Here is a 19,555-nt window from a genome sequence, read left to right as displayed (position 1 = left end):
CACTCCCTGACACCCTAAAAAGTCCCTCCCCAGCTTTCCTGTAGCCCCCTGCAGAACCTGCAAGGCCACAGTGAGGTCTCCTCAGAGCCTTCCCCTCTCCAGCCTGCACAGCCCCAACTCTTTCAGGCTGTGCTCACAGCAGAGCAGCTCCAGCCCTCTGCTCATCCTCATGGTCCTGCTCTGGACACCTTCCAGCACCTCCACACCTCTCCTGTCCCAGGGGCTCCAGAACTGGACCCAGAGCTCCAGGTGGGCTCTCAGCAGAGCAGAGCAGAGGGGCAGAATCCCCTCCCTGTCCCTGCTGGCCACACTGCTGCTGCTGCAGCCCAGGCTCTGCTTGGCTCTCTGGGCTGCAAATGCACACTGCTGGCTCCTGCTGAGCTTCTCAGCCACCAGCACCCCCAGGTCCCTCTGCCCAGGGCTGCTCTCAAGCCAGGGACTCCCCAGCCTGTATCAGTGCCTGGGATTGTCCCAACATGCATGCACAGTCTGAGCCCGCCCTGCTGCCCCACTCTACACAACTCTGAGCTGGAAGCAAAAGATTGGCTGGAGGAGGATGTTTCTCCTAGCAAGGGCTGGTCTTAGGGGCGTTTCTGCTCCCTCAGCTGGCTCCAGAGCAAACGGTTTCCTTTTACATCCCACTGCCTTAGAGGAAGCCTGAAACGCTGCTGCTGCTGCCTGGCAAGTCGGGGTGGGGGGAGCAAGTGGGTGTGTAGGTGTGTGCCTCCTCCCAGCTTCCTGACAGCTTCAAGCAGATTTAGAGGAGAGGCAGAGAGCTCAGACCTTTGAAATTCCCATCTGCTCCTTGGGAAGAGGCTGGGAGAGAAGAGGAAGAGCTTTAGGATGACAGTGGATGTGAACTTGGCTTTTAAAGGAGAGCTCTGTGATTCTCTCACAAGAACAAGGGGACAGAGAGTCAAGTTGTGGCAGGGGAGGTCTAGGCTGGATGTGAGGAGGAAGTTGTTGGCAGAGAGAGTGATTGGCACTGGAATGGGCTGCCCAGGGAGGTGGTGGAGTGGCCGTGGCTGGAGGTGTTGCAGCCAAGCCTGGCTGGGGCACTTAGTGCTATGGTGTGGTTGGTTGGGCAGGGCTGGGTGCTAGGCTGGGCTGGCTGAGCTTGGAGCTCTCTTCCAACCTGGTTGATTCTATGACTCTGAGCACATTGCTCTCAAGGAATCATGGAATCAAGCAGGTTGGAAGAGACCTCCAAGGTCATCCAGTCCAACCTATCCCCCAGCCCTAGCCAATCAACCAGACCATGGCACTAAGTGCCTCAAATGAAGTTAAACTCTCATGGAAGCATTAAGGTTAGAAAATACCTGCAAGATCATCGAGTTCAGCCATCAACCCAATCCCACCATGGCCATCAAACCACAGCCCCAAGTGCCATGGCCACAGGTTTGTTCAGCACCTCCAGGCACGGTGACTCCAGCACCTCCCCGGGCAGCCTGTGCCAAGCCCTGACCACTCCTGCAGCAAAGAAAGCTCTGCCACTCTCCAACCTGAAGGCTCAGCCCCATTCCTGGGCTTTTTCTCCTCGTGTTTGCACTAAAAGGTCACATTCCTCACTGCCTGCCTCAGGCTCTGCAGAGCATGGAAGCTGAAGCTGCAGCATCCCCAGCCTCTGGTCTGCCCCAGCTCTGGTAGCCTGCCCTGGAGGCTGTGTCCTGGCACGCATCAGGCTGACGTGGCTGAAAAGCTAAGCCTTTTCCTTTGCCTTTTGGTGAACTTTGGGGTGGATCCAGACAGTCCCAGTCACTGCAAGGCAAAAAAGGAGGGGCTGAGGAGTAGAGCTCACAGAAGCACAGAAGAGACCTCTGGAGATCATCGAGTCCATCCCACTCCCCTGCCAGAGCTGGGCCACCTAGAGAAGGTCACACAGGAAGAAATCCAGGTGGGTTTTGAGAGTCTCAGAGCCACAGAGCTGCTGCAGGCAGTGGAACAGCTCCCTGTGAGGCCAGGCTGAGGGAGCTGGGGCTTGGAGCAGAGGAGCCTGAGGGCTGCCCTCATCGCTGCTGCCCACTCTGTGCAGGGCAGCGTGGGGAGGACATGGCCAGGTTCTACTCAGGGCTGGCCAATGAGCCTTAGACCCTCCCCACTGAGCACATGGCCACTCCTGAAAGGACATCACAGAATCACTGAATCACAGAATAGGAAGGGTTGGAAGGGACCTCAAAGGATCATCCAGTTCAACCCCCCTGTCAGAGCAGGAGCAGCCAGGGCAGGTCACACAGCAACACATCCAGGAGGGTTCTGAATGTCTCCAGAGAAGGAGACTCCAAAACCTCTCTGGGCAGCCTGCTCCAGGGCTCTACCACCCTCAGAGTAAAGAAGCTCCTCCTCGGGTTTAGATGCAGCTTCTTACGTTCAGGTTTGTGCCTGTTCCCTCTTCTCCTGCCACTAGGCACCACTGGTGCCACCCTCCTGACGTCCACCCCTGAAGTACTGCTCAGCACTGCTGAGATTCCCCCACCTCAGCCTGCTCCCTTCCAGACTAAAACTGCCCCAATCCTCTCAGTCTTTCCACCACCACTCCAGGGCAGCTCACCCAGCCAGGAACCCACAATCTTAAATCCTCCTGATCTCTCACAACCCTCAGCCCAAAGCTCCTGGATCAGTGCAGAAAGAACCTGGGACCTGGTGGCCACAGGAGTCCTCCCAGGGATGACAAACTCCTGTCCCCAGGCTATGGCTGTCCATAAGGACCTCACCTCCTCTCCCCACAGCCCAGCCCCCCCCCAGCCTTGCAGCCTGCCCTGCTGTTCCCCAGGGCTGGACCTCTGCCCAGGCTGTGCAGATGTCATTCATTCCACTCAAAAGCACCAGAGGAATTTCCCCTTCCCCCCTTCTCCTTCCTGCCTTGACCTGCTGGCAGCAGCCCCTGTGGATTTTGAACTTTTCTCTGGGAGTATTAAACAGGGATTACAAACTGGGATCAAGGGAGGCTCTCTCTCCTCCACACCCTGTGGGAAAGCTGCAGCTGAGGCCTCACCAGCTTGCCCTTCTTCTTTGTGCATCACCACAGGTGAAGAACTCAACCCCCCTCAACCTACTGATCAAGCACAGCTTTTCTCCTCCTCCTTCTCCTCCTCCTCCTCTTCCATCTGCTGAGGAACCAAACGCTTTGGCCAGTGCTTTGCAGAGGATGTTTGCACCCACAGGCTGCATTTGCACCCCTCAGGGCATACAAAGCCACCCCATGACCTGTTAGAAAGGCTGGCAGAGATGAATTTGGCTCCTCACTGCTGCAGACCAGACAGGCCAGGGCACAGATCCACAGGGTGCTCAGCCTTTCAGCCTCACTGCCAGCCTTTGTGTGCCATCTAGGCAGACAAAGCTGCTCCCTTCCAGCTCCAGCCAAACTGGGGAGCTGGGCATGGCTGCAGGCCAAGGAAGTGGGGAGCAAAAGGGCTGTGGCTCTGCCCGAGTGAGCCTGAGGCATCAATGCCTTCAAAGCCATCACTCTCTGCTGCCAGCAGCTGCATGGAGGGCTTCAGATAGAACCACAGAATGATTTAGGCTGGAAGGGACCTCAAAGACTGCTCAAGGCCTCATCCAACCTAGCCATGAACACCTCCAGGGAGGTTGTGGAGCACAGAAGCACCCAACGTGATCTTTGATCACGTTGGGTGCTTCTGTGCTCCACAACCTCCCTGGGCAACCTGTGCCAGTGTCTCACCACCCTCACTGCAAACAACTTCTTCCTAACATCCAGTTCCCATCTCCCCTCTGCCAGTTCAAACCCATTCCTCCTTGTGCTGTCATCACAAGTCCTTGGCAGCAGTCCCCCCCCAGCCCTCCTGTAGCCCCCTTCAGATCCTGGAAGGCCACTCCAAGGTCTGGAAGCCTTCTCTTCTCCAGGCTGTCTCATAACCTGTCCTCTCAGCAGAGGATGTTGGAGGAGGATGCTGCATGTGGAAAACTAAAGTACCAGGCCTGGCCTTGCCCTTGAGCTGAGCAGAGAAGCAGAATCCCCCCACCCCCAGAGCCTTTGGATGGAGGTAGTCAGAGAAGCAGAGGGGCTCTGACTGGCCCTGGATGAGGAACACCTCACCCAACACATGTTTGCCTGGCCTTGAGGTGAGGCTATGGTGACTTGAGGGCCACTGGGAACTCACCTGAGACTGGAATCATGCTGGTTGCCACTGTCTCCAGCTCCCATGGCTCCTCAGATGGCTCTGGGAGATGACCTCAGGCTGGATCCTTCCATCAGCTGCTTCCAGGCTCCATCCAGACCCATTTGCTCTGGTTTAGGGAGACAGTGGCTGAGTTAAACTGAGACATATGCAAGCTCCTCAGCAATTCCACATGAATCCTCAATGCTGAGGGTGGTGGAGCACTGCAGAAGGCTGCCCAGAGAGGTAGTGGAGTCTCCATCTCTGGAATTGTTCAAAGGCAGCCTAGATGCCATCCTGGGCATCCTGGTTGCTTCTCAGACACTGGCACAGGCTGCCCTGGCTGAATCCCCATCCCTGGAGGTGTTTCAAAGATACAGAGAGGTGATGTTGAGGGCCATGGCTTAGCATCAGCCTTGGTTGAGTCAGAGAATGGTTGGACTGGATGACCTTAAAGCTCTTCTCCATCCAAAACCATTCTGTGATTCTACCTCCATGTGCTTGGCTATGGGATCATAGAATCACAGAATCAAGCAGGTTAGAAGAGAGCTCCAGGCTCAGCCAGCCCAACCCAGCACCCAACCCTGGCCAATCAACCAGACCATGGCACTAAGTGCCCCAGCCAGGCTTGGCCTGAACTAAATCAGCCTTCTCTTCTCCAGACTAAATTCAAGTATGCTGCCCCTCAACAGCTCTGCAGCTCCCTAAATCCAAAGGCTTCTTCCCAGGGAGCATAAACCAGGAGTGGAAATGACCCAGGAGGGAAGCAATTCAAGTTTTGCTCTGAGAGGAAAGAGTGTTCTTGAAGCAGAGCAGCTGGAAGGGAGGAGCTGGGCTGCAGATCCTGCTGTGTCTTTTTGGCAGCTGGAGGGGAGGAGTTGGGCTGGAGAAGCATTCTGAGTCTTTTGGCAGCTGGAGCTCTGTCATTAAAGAAGCAAAGACGGAAGAAGGCAACTCCCAGTCTCGTTCCCACCCCCCCCCACCCCCAAGTCCCATCCCACTGCTGTAGGATCTTCAACGTGGCACTGTGGGGGCTGGGAAAGCTTGGCCAGAGCTCCTGTAAAATCCAGCTGCACTTAGAAATCACTGGATGGCAAAAGGAATCTGCCCCCCCCCCACTCCACACACACACCCCCACCCCTCCCTGCAGTGCAGATCAGCTCAGCTGCCAGCAGCTTTGCCTGACCAAAAGCAAATCCCAACCCCCCAAAGCCCAGTGGAGATGAAGCACTTGGCTGGCATTTTGGGCAGAATTTAACTGACCTTCTGCACTCTTCATATCCTAAAGCCCTGCAGGGTTCTTCTGGCTGGCTTGCAGCAGTGCCCAAATGACTGTGTGGGTCTGGGCAGGGCTGAATTAGCAGGGAGGGCTCATTTCTGCACACCCCCCACCCCAAAATCAGACAAGCATTTGAAGGGACCTGATCTAGCTGGAGGTGTCCTTGCTCACTGCAAGGAGGGGGGTGGACAAGACCACCTTTGGGGGTCACATCCAACCTCATGCTGAGTGTAAGGGGAGATTGGACAAGATCACCTTTGGGGATCCCATCCAACCTCACGCTGAGTGTAAGGAGGGGTTGGACAAGATCACCTTTGGAAGTCCCTTAGTTCAGGTCTTTCTTTTCCCCATGTTTAGTTCAGGTCTTTCTTTTCCCCATGTTCAGTTCAGGTCTTTCTCTTCCCCATCTTTAGTTCAGGTCTTTCTCTTCCCCGTTTTTAGTTCAGGTCTTTCTTGTCCCCATCTTTAGTTAAGGTCTTTCTTTTCCCCATGTTCAGTTCAGGTCTTTCTCTTCCCCATCTTTAGTTCAGGTCTTTCTTGTCCCCATCTTTAGTTCAGGTCTTTCTTGTCCCCATCTTTAGTTCATGTCTTTCTTTCCCCTATCTTTAGTTCAGGTCTTTCTTTCCCCTATCTTTAGTTCAGGTCTTTCTTTCTTTTCCCCATCTTTAGTTCAGGTCTTTCTTTCTTTTCCCCATCTTTAGTTCAGGGATGAGGCTGCCACCACCTCCCTGGGCAACCTGTGCCAGGCTCTCAGCACCCTCCTGCTGAACAACTTCTTCCTAACACCCAATCTGAATCTCCCCACTTTTAGTTTTGCTCCATTCCACCCACTCCTATCCCTACCTGACATCCTAAAAAGTGCCTCTCCAGCTTTCTTGTAGCCCACTTCAGACACTGCAAGGCCACAAGAAGGTCTCCTCAGAGCCTTCCCTTCCCTAAAACCAGGTGGTGCTCCATGGTGGTGACGCAGAGCAGAAATTCCTCTGTGGCACTTACTCTGCTGCAAGTGCTCTCAGGCAGGCATTGTGGCACTGGACATTTAATGCCTTCAGCATTGCTCTGGGGGTGGAAATATTCCCTGCCAGATGCCATCCTGCATGGCAAAGTTTGCCAGGTAGGAAGCACTTGCCAATGAGTTAGAGGTGATGGAGTGAGTCCAGGAGGTCACAAAGATGAGGGAAGGGCTGGGGCAGCTCTGCTGTGAGCACAGGCTGAGGGAGCTGGGGGGGTGCAGGCTGCAGAAGAGAAGGCTCCAGGGGCACCTCAGAGCTGCTGCCAGGAGCTGAAGGCATCCTGCAGGAAGGCTGCAGAGGGACTTTGGCTAAGGCTGTCCAGGGACAGGCCAAGGGGAAATGGTTGGGAGCTGAGGCAGAGCAGGGTTAAAGTGGAGCTGAGGCAGAAATTGTTGAGGAGGAGGCTGCTGAGCCTCTGGCACAGGCTGCCCAGGGAGGCTGTGGCTGCCTCCTGTGTGGGGGTGCTGCAGGCCAGGCTGGCTGAGGCCTGGAGCAGCTGAGCCTGGCTGAGAGGTGTCCCTGGGCATGGTGTGGAGGGTGCAGGAGAGGAGCTCTGAGCTCCCTTCCACCCTGAGCTGTTCTATAATGAGTTATACTACAATGAAGAGCAGACTTAACTCACCTCCTGGTCTCACACCTCCAGTGCAAGGAGAGACTGGGAAGCATGGAACAAGTTCACCACTCCAGCAGTGCAGCTGTGGGAGAAAAAGAGGAGGTGTTAGTGCTGGTGGGGAGATGGATGGAAAATCAGCCCCTGCTCAGTGCAGGGCCATTAGAGCAGATGAGCTTTGAAGGTCACTTCCAACCCAAGCTATGCTAGGATTCTGTGTCCAGTTCTGGGGTCACCAGTTCAAGAGAGGCAGGGAGCTACTGAAGAGAGTCAGCAGCAGCTACCAAGATGAGGAGGAGACAAGGAGAGGCTTAGAGACACAGCTGAGGGATGGGATCCATCCAGAGGGACCTGGGCAGGTTTAAGAAGTGGGTTCAGGTGAATCTCACAAAGTTCAACAAGGCCAAGAGCAAAGACCTCCACCTGGGTCAGGGCACTCACCAGGATCAATCCAAGGGGAGAGATAGAGGGCTGGAGAGCAGCCTTGTGGAGAAGGACTTTGGGGTGCTGTTAGGTGAGAAGCTGGGCAGGAGCTGGCACTGAGTGCTGCCAGCCCTGCCCTGGGCTGATGCCCAGCAGTGAGGGCAACAGGGGCAGGGAGGGGATTCTGCCCCTCTGCTCTGCTGAGACCTTCCCTGATTCTGCCCCTCTGCTCTGCTGAGACCTCCCCTGCAGTGCTGGGGCAGCTCTGCAGTGCTCAGCACAGGCAGGGCCAGGTGAGGCCACAGCCATGATGGGAGGGCTGGAAGTGCCCTGCTGGGAGGTCAGGCTGGGAGAGTTGGGGGAGTGCAGCCTGGAGAAGGCTCCAGGGAGACCTTCTGGTGGCCTTGCAGGGCTGGAAGGGGCAGAGAAGAAAGCTGAGGACAGAGTTCTGAGCAGGGCCAGTGGTGACAGGACAGGGGGGGACGGTTTGAAACTAAAAGAGGGAGGCAGAATAGATACAGGGAAGAAACTTTTCACGCTGAGGGTGCTGAGACCTTGACCCAGGTTGCCCAGAGATGTGGTAGATGCTCCATCCCTGGAAACCATCCTAGCTAGGTTTCAATGAGGCTCTGAGCAACTTGATCCCTGACTGCAGGGAGGACTGGAACTAGATCCCCTCTGAGCTCCCCTCCAACCCAAACCCCTTCTGTGAGCCTAGGAAGATGGGACTACAGCCCTCTGAAAACTCCAGAGCAGCCTTTTGGCTGGGCAGAGGCTCCCAGTGCCCTGCCGCAAGCTACGCTGGGAGCAGGCAGAAGCAGCTCCAGCACCAGCAGCAAGGAGGGACCAAGCGTGTCCCCCCCCTCCATCCCTGCTGGACCTCCCCCGCTGCAGCATCAGCGGCAGGGCAGGGCTGTCCCTGCCATTGGTGGGAGGCTGGGAGAACTTCATCGGATCCTCCCCTTCCTCTCCCTCCCCAGGCAGTTTTTTTGCGAGGGTTTGTTCCCAACTTTCCAGAAGTTTCTTCCCGGCCCCTTATAAAGCCCCTCGGCGGGAGCGGGAGGTGCACAGGGCAGCAGAGCAAAGCAACCTCCGAGCCCCCCCCGCAGGTAAGGGGTTGGGGGGGCACACACACAACAGGGGCTGCTCAGATTTGCAGCGGCTCTGCCAGCTGCAGGGATGTGGCCAAGCTGAGATGGCAGCAGACTGGAGTGGGGGGGGGGGGGGTGTGAGGTGGTATTTTGGGGGGGGGGTCTGCATGCTCTTGCCTCGCCCCATAGTGCAGAGAAGCTGAGGAAGGGAGGGGGAGATCGCATGGGGGCGGAAAGGCTGCGTGGAGGAAAGGGGTTACAGGGAGGGGGTTAGGTGGCTTTGGGGTGGGTTGAAGTGGGGGCTGTGGGGAGGAAAGGGTCTGCCCCACAGGCTGGCTGAGGTTTTGCAGAGGGGACCTTAAAGATGACAGCCCCTTCACCCCCACCCAGCACCCCCAGTTTGCTAGGGAGAGTTGCAGCAAAGCTTGTACCCTGGAGAGGCTTTAAGGAGGCGAAGAAAGAGAAGAAGAGGTGGGGAGTGGGGGGGGGGGATAAAGATGGGCTGAGTGGTCCTGGAGCAGCCCTCGCTGGGGAGAAAAACCTCTGCAGCCTCTGCTCCTGCTCAGCCTGGGAGCCTCCGGGACCCTGGGCTCCAGCCCAGCAAAGGAGGGAGAGGTCTCACTACAGCCTCCCCACGAGGAGAATCTGCCTTCACCAAGTGTCACATCCCCCTGCGGACATGGAAGCGACCCTTTTTTGTCGGATTGGCATCTCTCCATCCTCTGCCTTTTGCCTGGGGCTTCTTTTCCTGCTCAGGGGACAACCGAAGAGCCCCGGAAGGGTTGTCTGCCTCTGCCTGGCCGGCTGGGAGGATGGCATCACCCAATGCTGCCAGGAGAGATGGTCTCCAGCAGCACACCCTCCCCCCCCGCAGGAGTGCCACGTTGGCAGCCGATGTCCCCTCGCAGGGCTGGGCTGCAGGCATGCAGGAGGAGATGTTGCTGCTTGAGCATCCCCCTAAATCCTTCTTCTTTTCATCCTAGCTTCTGAATCCGCCAATAAATCTCAACTCATCCCCCCCTCCCAAAAAAAAAGTTTCTCTTGGCTCACCACCGTGGGCTGAGCCACCCAAATGTTCCCTGGCCAAAATTTCTCTTAAGCAATGATGAATTTTTTTTGGGGGGGAGGTTGTTTTTGGGGGTTTAAAGCTGAGGCTGTCGAGCAGCGTTGCTCCCCCTCTCCCCCCCTCCCCAGAGAACTACTCCCTGTATCTGTTTTCTTTCAGAATGAAAAAGGCAAACGTTGACCTCACTATGAAAGAGTTCCAAGGTATCTTTAGAAGCGGAGGAGGGGAGGGGAAAGAAAATGGGAAGAGAAAGAAAAAGACAAAGCCCTTCAGCTTTCCAAACGCTCCTTGCGCCCTAAGCGCACCCAAGGTCGCTTCGGGAGCCTGCTGCGCAAAGCTGCTGCTCTTAGGGAGCTGGGATGGGTTCAACCCTTAGGACGGAAGGGTTGTTCCCAAAGGGATTTTAGGGGCTAAGTGGCTCTGCCTCCCCCGGAGGCGACGCAATTCCCACTCCCGACAATAGGTCCCCCCGGCGCAGCTGCGCACTCTCCCTGCGTGTTTCCTGCCCTATGTCATCCCAGAGGGCGCTTCGCTTCCTGCCTTTAACCCTGCAGCTACCCAGGCAGCAAGTGGGGCAGACCTTTCCTCTCCCCCCCCCCCACCACTCCATGGCTAGGAGCAGGGTGGGAAGAGAAGACCAAAGGAAGGAGACTTCTCTGTAGCTCACCCAGAAGCTTTGGGCGTGAAGGTGGAATTTGCAGTCCTTGAGGAGCTGCGAGCAGGAAGGTTTGGCTGGGAGCAGGAGGGGGAGGGTTAGGAGGGAGGGAAGAGTTTGGGATAGGGTGGTGAGGTGAGGTCCCCAAGAAACTCCTGGGCATGGTGTTTGGGGCTGGTTAGTCTGTGGACTTCTCAAAGCTGGTAGCTCAGAGGGCTCCCTGGGGGTGGTGGTGAGGTGCAGCTAACTCGTACGTGGATGCGGTGCTCGGGGGTAGGCTCTGTGGTGGCCTTGGCAGAGCAGGGTTCATGCTTGGACTCGATGAGCTTAAAGGTCTGTTCCAACCTAGATGGCTCTGTGATTCCATGGATGCATTGGGAAGGGGCTCTGCAGAGGGCAAAGCTCTGGGGGTGGGAGTCCAGCACCCTTCTCTGTCCCAGTACCTTGCTGGCAGGGCTGTGCTGTAGAGGCAGAAGTGAAGCTCAGCAGGCAGTGTGGGATCCTCTCTGACTTGGCCTGGGAGAAGCTCTTGCACTCCATCTGGTGTCTAACAATGGCTGAGCAGCTGGGTACCGAGCTGGGGGTCTCCGGGGAGGACCCCCCCTTGCTATACACTGACCGAGGTAGCTCCTGGAGTGACAGGCAGCACCGTGCTGCATGACCCATGGGCAGGAGAAACATCTCACATCTTGCTTGTCCTTGACCAGGGCAGAGCTTTGACCTGCTTTTGGGGACAATCATAAAACAGTTTTGGTTGGAAGAGACCTTAAAGATCCTCTGGTTCCAATCCCCCCTGCCTTGGGCAGGGACACCTCCCACTAAACCACGTTGCTCAGAGCCCCATCCAGCCTGGCCCTGAACACATCCCAGGGATAGAGTAACCACAGCTGACCTGGGCTACCTTTTCTAGTGCCTCACCACCTTTGTAGTGGATTTCTTCCACCTCTCTAGTCTGAACCTTCCTCACTTCAAAGCCATTACCCTTTGTCCTATCAAGATCACATCACAAGTGCCTGTTGCTTCCATCCCCAGACCCTTGCTCAAAATCATTTACCCTGCATGAACATAAACTTGCTTCAAAAGCAAGCTTTCAGCCCAAAAAGCTCAGGCCTTCACAGGATGTTAGGGGTTAGAAGGGACCTCAATGGATCACTGAGTCCAACACCCCCTGCCAGAGCAGGGCCACAGAATCTAGCTCAGGTCACACAGGAATGCATCCAGGTAGGTCTTGAAAGTCTCCAGAGAAGAAGATTCCACAACCTCTCTGGGCAGCCTGTTCCAGGGCTCTGCCACCTCCCCACTGAAGATGTTCTTCCTCATGCTGAACAAGGAAGAACTTCCTGTGCTGTAGTCTCCATCCACTGCCTCTTGTCCTATCCCAGGGCACAACTGGGCAGAGTCTGTCCCTTCCCTCTTGACCCCCAGCCCTCAGATATTTACAAGCATTGATCAGATCCCCTCTCAGTCTTCCCTTCACCAGACCAAACAGCCTCAGGTCCTTCAGCCTTTCCTCACAGGGCACTGCTCCAGCCCCTTCAGCATCTTGGCCTTGAGTGCCTAGAGTGCAGCCTGGACCCCTGAAGGTGAATTGTTGCCCAGACAAAAGCCAAGATCACTGCACACCCCCCCCACAGCCCCCAAGTGAAGCATTGATAGAATCATAGAAGACAGTGTGAGGGGTGAGAGGTTCTCCAAGGCTGCCATCCTTTGCCAGCAGCTAATCTAACTATGATTTCTCCACCACTCTGCCATCTCTGGGAGGGTTAGAATGGTTTAGGTTGGAAGGGACCTCAAAGCTCAGCCAGTTCCAACCCCCTGCCATAGGCAGGGATACTAGAACAGGTTGCTCAGGGCCTCATCCAGCCTGCTCCTGAACACCTCCAGGGAGGTGGTGGAGCACAGAAGCACCCAACGTGATCAAAGATCACGTTGGGTGCTTCTGTGCTCCACCACCTCCCTGGGCAACCTGTGCCAGTGTCTCACCACCCTCACTCCAAACAACTTCTTCCTAACTCCACTTTCAGTCTCCCCTCTTCCAGTTCAACCCCATTCCTCCTCATCCTGTCATTACAAGACCTTGGCAATAGTCTCTCCCCAGCCTTCCTGTGGCCCCCTTCAGATACTGGAAGGCCACTACAAGGTCTTCTTGAAGCCTTCTCTTCACCAGGCTGAAGAACCCCAACTCTCTTCACCTGTCCTCATAGCAGAGCCACTCCAGCCCTCTGACCATCTTCGTGGCCCTCCTCTGACCTTGTCAATAGTCCCTCCCCAGCCTTCTCAAGTTGTGCCAGGGAAAGTCTAGGCTGGATGTTAGGAGGAAGTTCTTCACAGAGAGCGTGATTGGCATTGGAATGGGCTGCCCAGGGAGGTGGTGGAGGCACCATCCCTGGAGGTGTTCAAGAAAAGCCTGGATGAGGCACTTAGTGCCATGGTCTGGTTGACTGGATAGGGCTGGGGGATAGGTTGGACTGGATGAGCTTGGAGGTCTCTTCCAACCTGGTTGATTCTATGATTCTTCCTGATGGAGCTGCTTTGGCCATCACACAGTATCACAGTATCACCAAGGTTGGAAGAGACCTCACAGATCATCAAGTCCAACCCTTTACCACAGAGCTCAAGGCCAGACCATGGCACCAAGTGCCACGTCCAGTCCTGCCTTGAACAGCTCCAGGGACGGCGACTCCACCACCTCCCCGGGCAGCCCATTCCAGTGTCCAATGACTCTCTCAGTGAAGAACTTTCTCCTCACCTCCAGCCTAAATCTCCCCTGGTGCAGCCTGAGGCTGTGTCCTCTTGTTCTGGTGCTGGCCACCTGAGAGAAGAGAGCAACCTCCTCCTGGCTACAACCTCCCCTCAGGTAGTTGCAGACAGCAATAAGGTCTCCCCTGAGCCTCCTCTTCTCCAGGCTAACCAATCCCAGCTCCCTCAGCCTCTCCTCGTAGGGCTGTGCTCAAGGCCTCTCCCCAGCCTCGTCGCCCTTCTCTGGACACGCTCAAGCATCTCAATGTCCCTCCTAAACTGGGGGGCCCAGAACTGAACACAGCACTCAAGGTGTGGTCTAACCAGTGCAGAATACAGGGGCAGAATGACCTCCCTGCTCCTGCTGGCCACACCATTGCTGATGCAGGCCAGGATGCCACTGGCTCTCTTGGCCACCTGGGCACACCGCTGGCTCACTGGAGCCTCAGAGTGGCTTTCGCTGCAGGAGCCCTCGGGGTGTGTGAATACTTCAGGAAAGGCTCAAGTGCCCACTGACCCTGAGCTCTCCTTGCCCAGCAGGTCCTCAGAGGCGCTGGGTGCTGCTGAAGCCATGTGCCCTGCCCTGCTGCTCGCCCTCTGCGGGCTGGCGGCGGCCGTGCCCTCGGAGGACAGGAAGCTGAGCGACAAGGCGACGACGCTGGCCGACCGCAGCACCACCCTGGCCTTCAACCTCTACCACGCCATGGCCAAAGACAAGGAGACGGAGAACATCCTGCTGTCCCCCGTGGTGGTGGCCTCCTCCCTGGGGCTGGTGTCTCTCGGGGGCAAGGCGGGCACGGCCTCGCAAGCCAAGGCGGTGCTGAGCGCAGACAAGCTGAACGACGACTACGTGCACAGCGGCTTGGCCGAGCTGCTGAGCGAGCTCAGCAACAGCACCGCCCGCAACGTCACCTGGAAGCTGGGCAGCCGCCTCTACGGCCCTGCCTCCATCACCTTCGCCGAGGACTTCGTCCGGAGCAGCAAGAAGCACTACAACTACGAGCACTCCAAGATCAACTTCCGAGACAAGCGGAGCGCCCTCAAGTCCATCAACGAGTGGGCAGCCCAGACCACGGACGGGAAGCTGCCGGAGGTCACCAAGGACGTGGAGAAGACGGACGGAGCCCTCATCGTCAATGCTATGTTCTTCAAGCGTGAGTGCCTGCGGGAGCCTCAGCCACAGCCCAGGAGGCACCTCCCAAGGTCATCCAGGGCAGCCCTGCAGTCAGCAGGGACAGCCTCAACTAGAGCAGGCTGCCCGCAAGCCTGTCCAGCCTTAGCCACCAGGGATGGGGCCTCAACCACCTCCCCAGGCAACCTGTTGCAGGGTTCCAGCATCCTCGTGGTGTGGAACTTGCTCCTCGCATCCAAGCTCAAGCTGCTCTGCTCTACTTTGAGGCCATTGCCCTCGTCCTGTCCCTGCAGCCCTTTGCAAACAGTCTCTCTGCAGCCCTCTTGTGGCCCTTACAGCTCCCGGCAGGCTGCTCTTAGGTCTGCCTGGAGCCTTCTCTTCTCCAGGCTGCACACCCTCAGCCTGGCCTCACAGCAGAGCTGCTCCAAGCCCCTGATCATTTTCCTGTCCCTCCTCTGCACCTGCTCCATCAGGTCCATGTCCTTGCTGTGTTGAGGGCTCCAGAGCTGGATGCAGCACTCCAGGTGAGGTCTCCCCAGGGCAGAGCCAAGTGGCAGAATCAGCTCTCTGCATCTGCTGCCAATGCTGCTTGGGATGCAGCCCAGGCTGCCCTTGGCCTTCTGTGCTGCAGGCTCACACTGCCTGCTCCTGCCCAGCTTTTTGTCCATCACACCCAAGCATCCCAAGCTTTGAATCCAAATGACCCAAAGCCTATCCTGAGCCCCATGGAGAGCAGCCCATGTAAGGAAGCTGAACTAATCTTAGGTCCACTGGCAGTTCTTCAGGGCAAGCAGTCAAGAACCTTGTATGAGATTCCCACCACCCCTTCCCCTCTCCTCACCAGCTGAATTTCTCTCTCCTGTAGCTCACTGGGATGAGAAGTTCCACCACAAGATGGTGGACAACCGTGGCTTCATGGTGACTCGTTCCTACACCGTGGGGGTGCCCATGATGCATCGCACAGGTGAGCTGCAAACCTCCTGCCCCACCTCAAGACCCAGTTTCCCACCACCTGCCTCTCAAGATGGCTTTGGCTCATGGTCAGCAAGTGAGAGAGACCACATCAGGGTGTGCTGGTTCTGCTGATTCAGTCCCCCTGTCACCCTGTGCTTGGCTGTTAGGAACAAATCCCAGCTCATCACTCAAGCGAGCTGCAGCTTTGAGCTGTGTCCAGCTGTTGGGCCAGTGCCCAAAAATGGTTATCCAAACTTGTGTCCCTTGCTGCTCAGGAGAAGTCCAGAGTAAATTCACAACAAGATTTGGGGAAGCTTTGCCCCTGCTCCACATCTCACCATTTCCTGCTTCTGATTTCAAGGTCTCTACAATTACTACGATGATGAGACGGAGAAGCTGCAGGTGGTAGAGATGCCACTTGCCCACAAGCTCTCCAGCATGATCTTTATCATGCCAAACCATGTGGAGCCTCTGGAGAGGGTTGAGAAACTGCTCAACAGGGAGCAACTAAAGACCTGGGCTAGCAAGATGAAGAAGAGGTCAGTGGCCATCTCGCTGCCTAAAGTCGTCCTGGAAGTCAGCCATGACCTTCAGGTAGGTAAAAGGAGGTCCTCTAAGAGAACATTGGGGGTGGGAGAGAAGACAGTGGAGGGGGTGATAAGTTCTCCATGGCTGCCATCCTTTGCCAGCAGCTAATCTAACTGCTTTCACCACCACCACTCTGCTATCTCTGGGAGGGTTAGAATGGTTTAGGTTGGAAGGGACCTCAAAGCTCAGCCAGTTCCAACCCCCCCACCATAGGCAGGGATACTAGAACAGGTTGCTCAGGGCCTCATCCAGCCTGGTCCTGAACACCTCCAGGGAGGTGGTGGAGCACAGAAGCAGGGAGGTGGTGGAGCACAGAAGCACCCAACGTGATCTTTGATCACGTTGGGTGCTTCTGTGCTCCACCACCTCCCTGGGCAACCTGTGCCAGTGTCTCACCACCCTCACTGCAAACAACTTCTTCCTAACATCCACTTTCAATCTCCCCTCTGCCACTTCAAACCCATTCCTCCTCATCCTGCCATTACAAGTCCTTTGAAGTAGTCTCTCCCCAGCCTTCCTGTAGCCCCCTTTAGACACTGGAAGGACACTTCAAGGTCTTCCCAAAGCCTTCCCCAGGCTGCATGACCCCAACTCTCTCAGCCTGTCCTCACAGCAGAGCTGCTGCAGCTCCCGGGAGCATCACCTCTGGACTCACTCTGCTGTCAGAGGGGTTGCTGACCTCTTTCTCTCCTCCTAGAAACACTTGGCTGGTCTGGGCCTGACAGAAGCCATTGACAAGACCAAAGCTGACCTGTCCAAGATCTCTGGCAAGAAAGACCTTTACCTGTCCAACGTCTTCCACGCTGCTGCTCTGGAGTGGGACACGGAGGGGAACCCTTACGACGCCGACATCTACGGCCGGGAGGAGATGAGGAACCCCAAACTCTTCTATGCTGACCACCCCTTCATCTTCATGATCAAGGACACCAAAACCAACTCCATTCTCTTCATTGGCAGGCTCGTGAGGCCCAAAGGAGACAAGATGAGGGATGAGTTGTAGTTAGGGTGTTTTGTGTGTGTGTGTGTGTGTGGTTTGGGTTTTTTTTGTCAGAGCCTTTGTTTTTTGGGTGGTTGTTGTTTTGTTTGTTGTTGGGGTGGGGTGGGGGGGAGGGGGACTTCAAGAAAAGGGGCAACACTTCTTTTGTATCCTTCTGGAACCATGGGTGCTATTCAGACCAGGGTGCATTCGTGAGGAGGAAACAGCAGAACACTTTACCTCACCCCAAGGAAAACCACATTTGATTGCACAAACTCACCCTCCAGAGAGAGAGAGAGAGGAAGGAGGGGAGCCTGGGCACAAGAGGGTCAGGCAGGAGTGGAAGGGATGCAGCCTGCACTGTCTCAGGATGATGCCTGAGCTCCTCCCCACACTTTTTAAGCCTCCTGATAAGAACTTTCCTGCTACCATCAGCCCTGCAAAGGCTCAAGCCCTCCCCATCCTGCTAGCCCAAATGCTTCCTGCAGGCTTAGCTCTGCCACTTGCTGTTCTCTCTGCTTTATGCTAAGCAGCACCACACCACAGCTCCTTTGATAGCTTTCCAGTTGGTCCTTGCTTATTTCTCCTAGCTTCACAAGTCTGTAACAAAGCACAAAGGGGCAGTTCTGTGGTCCAGCCACCTCCACGGCCCTGGGAGCAATGCAGGACCATGGCAGCACATAAGAATGGAGGTTGTATGGAGCTGTGTCTTTCTGCCTCACCAAACCCTGCTCTGGATGACTTAGATGCTTCAACCACAAGTGAGCAGCTCCAAACTTGCTGCAGAGCCAAGTGCAGCTTTGCTCAGCACTTCAGAGAGGAAGTAAGTAGCTTAGGGGTGTCATCAGAGAAGCCAAAGATCAAGTGAGCTTCTAGAAAGGTAAACCTGAGGTCCTTTCACCACTCTTGTGGTGCTAAGGGACATGTTTTAGTGCCAGACTTGGTGAAGTTAGGGAATGGTTGGGACTGAATGATCTTAAAGGTCCTCTCCAAGCAAAATGATTCCATGATTCCATGACAAATCACCATGCTCCGCCTGTCTGATGGACACAGAGGGGGCCCTTGGACCAACATTTGGAATGAAACATCCCATAGCAGCCAAACAGAGCAGCTGCTATTCTCTTGGTGCTTCCCCAGCAGCACATATGGATGGGAAAGTTACCCCAGGTGAAGCTTCTCCCAGTTATAAAACAGGGTTGGTACCTTAGCAGCTCCCATAGGAGGCCAAGAGACTCCTGTTGGCTTCTCACAGGGAGGTGAATCGAGTTCACTTCCACTTTCTTGCTTGACTCTGATGCTTTAAAGCTGCTGCTTTCCAGTGACCCTTTCCAGAAGCTTCTCTTCTCCATGCTACTTCAGCTCCCTCTTGGCTGACCTGGGTAAGGGCATGCTGAAAACCAAACAATATTTATCTTTACTCTCGTATTTATGTCTGAAGATGAGCAAGGTCCATAGCCTGCTCCAGCTTAGACTTGGAGGCCACTCCTAGCTTCTCTTTAAAGGTGAACACTAAAGAAGGAACTGCTATGATCCCACCAGCAAAGAAGCAGGTGTCAGGTAAAGCCTTGCTGCTCACTGAGAGACCTCCCAAAGCCAGGAGGAATTTGTGCATCACAAAGTGTCACTTGATGGAAACCAGCCAGGGCAGTGCCTGCTTTGCTCCTCTGATTTATCTCCCTTGCCAGCATGCTCACTCTTGGGTTGCTATCACCCAGAAGCCAACTACTGCAGCTCCACACACAGGACTATTTCCACTTATTTATTAACCTACAGCTCCAAAAACTCTTCTCAGCTGTTTCCTACAGGCAAAGCTCAAGCCCCCAAGTCTAACCTGAGCAGGTTTGCCAGCTTGCACAAGCACAGAGAAGCTCTACCCTAATCCAACTCAGCCAGGGAGGGAGATTCCTGTCCTTAAAACCCCTTCCCATTCTCAGGTGCTTTCCCCACTCTGGCTGGGAGGTAGGAGGCAATCCACAGCAAGCCTGAAGCCCAAGTGGCCTTCCTAGGCACAAGCCAGTGAATTTAGTGCACTGAGACCCACAGGCTGCAGCAGGTCAGGGAGGAGGATGATGGTGGGGGGAGTAGAAGGGGTGGGGGCAAGGTCAGAACACGCTGTGGGATGTTGGGAGCTCTTTGCACTGTGTGGATGCAGGCAGCTGATGGCTTTTGTTGTCTTGTGCCACGCAGTGACACTTGTCTAATTTTGCAATAAAACTTTTTCAATGAAGCTCTGGCAGCCACAGGTCGACCTGGGTAGGGCTGAGGTGAAGCTAGAATCAGGATGGCTCAGGTTGGAAGGGACCTCCAAAGATCATCTCCTCCAATCTCCCCACCATGCCCAGGGATGCCTCTCAACTAGACTCAGCTGCTCAAGACCTCATCCAGCCTGGCCTGCAGCACCCCCACAAAGGAGGCAGCCACAGCCTCCCTGAGCAGCCTGTGCCAGAGGCTCAGCAGCCTCACACTGAATTACTTCTTCCTCAGCTCCACTCTGAGCCTGCTCTGCCTCAGCTCCCAACCATTCCCCCTTGGCCTGTCTCTAGACAGCCTTAGCCAAAGTTCCTCTGCAGCCTTCCTGCAGGATGCCTTCAGCTCCTGGCAGGCAGCTCTGAGGTGTCCCTGGAGGCTGCACCCCGCCTGCTCCCGCAGCCTGTGCTCACAGCAGAGCTGCTCCAGCCCTTGACACCTCTGTGGCTGCCTCTGGCCTCCCTCCAGCAGCTGTGTGTCCTCCTTCTGTGGGGGACAGAATTGGAGGCGAAGTCAGAACAGAGTCAAGGGACAGAATCCCTTCCCTGGCCCTGCTGCCCACACTGCTCTTGCTGCAGCCCAGGCTCTGGCTGCTCTCTGGGCTGCCAGTGCACTGCTGGCTCAGGTTGAGCTTCTCATCCACCACCATCCTCTTGCTTCAGGCCTT

General features: G+C 55.8%; 1 protein-coding gene across 3 annotated transcripts; it reads left to right on the top strand.

The window, feature by feature from the left end:
- Positions 1-8,420: 8,420 nt before the first annotated feature.
- SERPINH1 (serpin family H member 1) lies at positions 8,421-18,868 on the top strand. Of its 3 annotated transcripts, none has more exons than XM_064144203.1 (5): positions 8,421-8,549; positions 13,532-14,145; positions 14,989-15,087; positions 15,439-15,671; positions 16,363-18,868. In XM_064144203.1, exons 2-5 carry the CDS (start codon positions 13,563-13,565, stop codon positions 16,663-16,665), a joined length of 1,218 nt encoding a protein of 405 aa, XP_064000273.1. In that variant the 5' UTR covers positions 8,421-8,549; positions 13,532-13,562; the 3' UTR covers positions 16,666-18,868. The 3 variants fall into 3 exon arrangements, with proteins under 3 accessions (XP_064000273.1, XP_064000274.1, XP_064000275.1); XM_064144204.1 differs by having other exon boundaries at positions 13,529-14,145; XM_064144205.1 differs by lacking the exon at positions 8,421-8,549 and adding an exon at positions 10,165-10,323.
- Positions 18,869-19,555: the final 687 nt, after the last annotated feature.

Source organism: Pogoniulus pusillus, chromosome 6 (assembly GCF_015220805.1).
Source record: "Pogoniulus pusillus isolate bPogPus1 chromosome 6, bPogPus1.pri, whole genome shotgun sequence".
Taxonomy (NCBI): domain Eukaryota; kingdom Metazoa; phylum Chordata; class Aves; order Piciformes; family Lybiidae; genus Pogoniulus; species Pogoniulus pusillus.
This window is presented reverse-complemented; position numbering and strand designations above follow the sequence as displayed.

What these genes read in the sequence shown, in the direction of transcription:
- SERPINH1 (XM_064144203.1), top strand. Translation starts at nt 13,563, where the DNA reads ATGTGCCCTGCCCTGCTGCTCGCCCTCTGCGGGCTGGCGGCGGCCGTG. An exon ending in CAATGCTATGTTCTTCAAGC is followed by an intron (nt 14,146 to 14,988) that starts GTGAGTGCCTGC and finishes TCTCTCCTGTAG; the next exon opens with CTCACTGGGATGAGAAGTTC. An exon ending in GCCCATGATGCATCGCACAG is followed by an intron (nt 15,088 to 15,438) that starts GTGAGCTGCAAA and finishes TCTGATTTCAAG; the next exon opens with GTCTCTACAATTACTACGAT.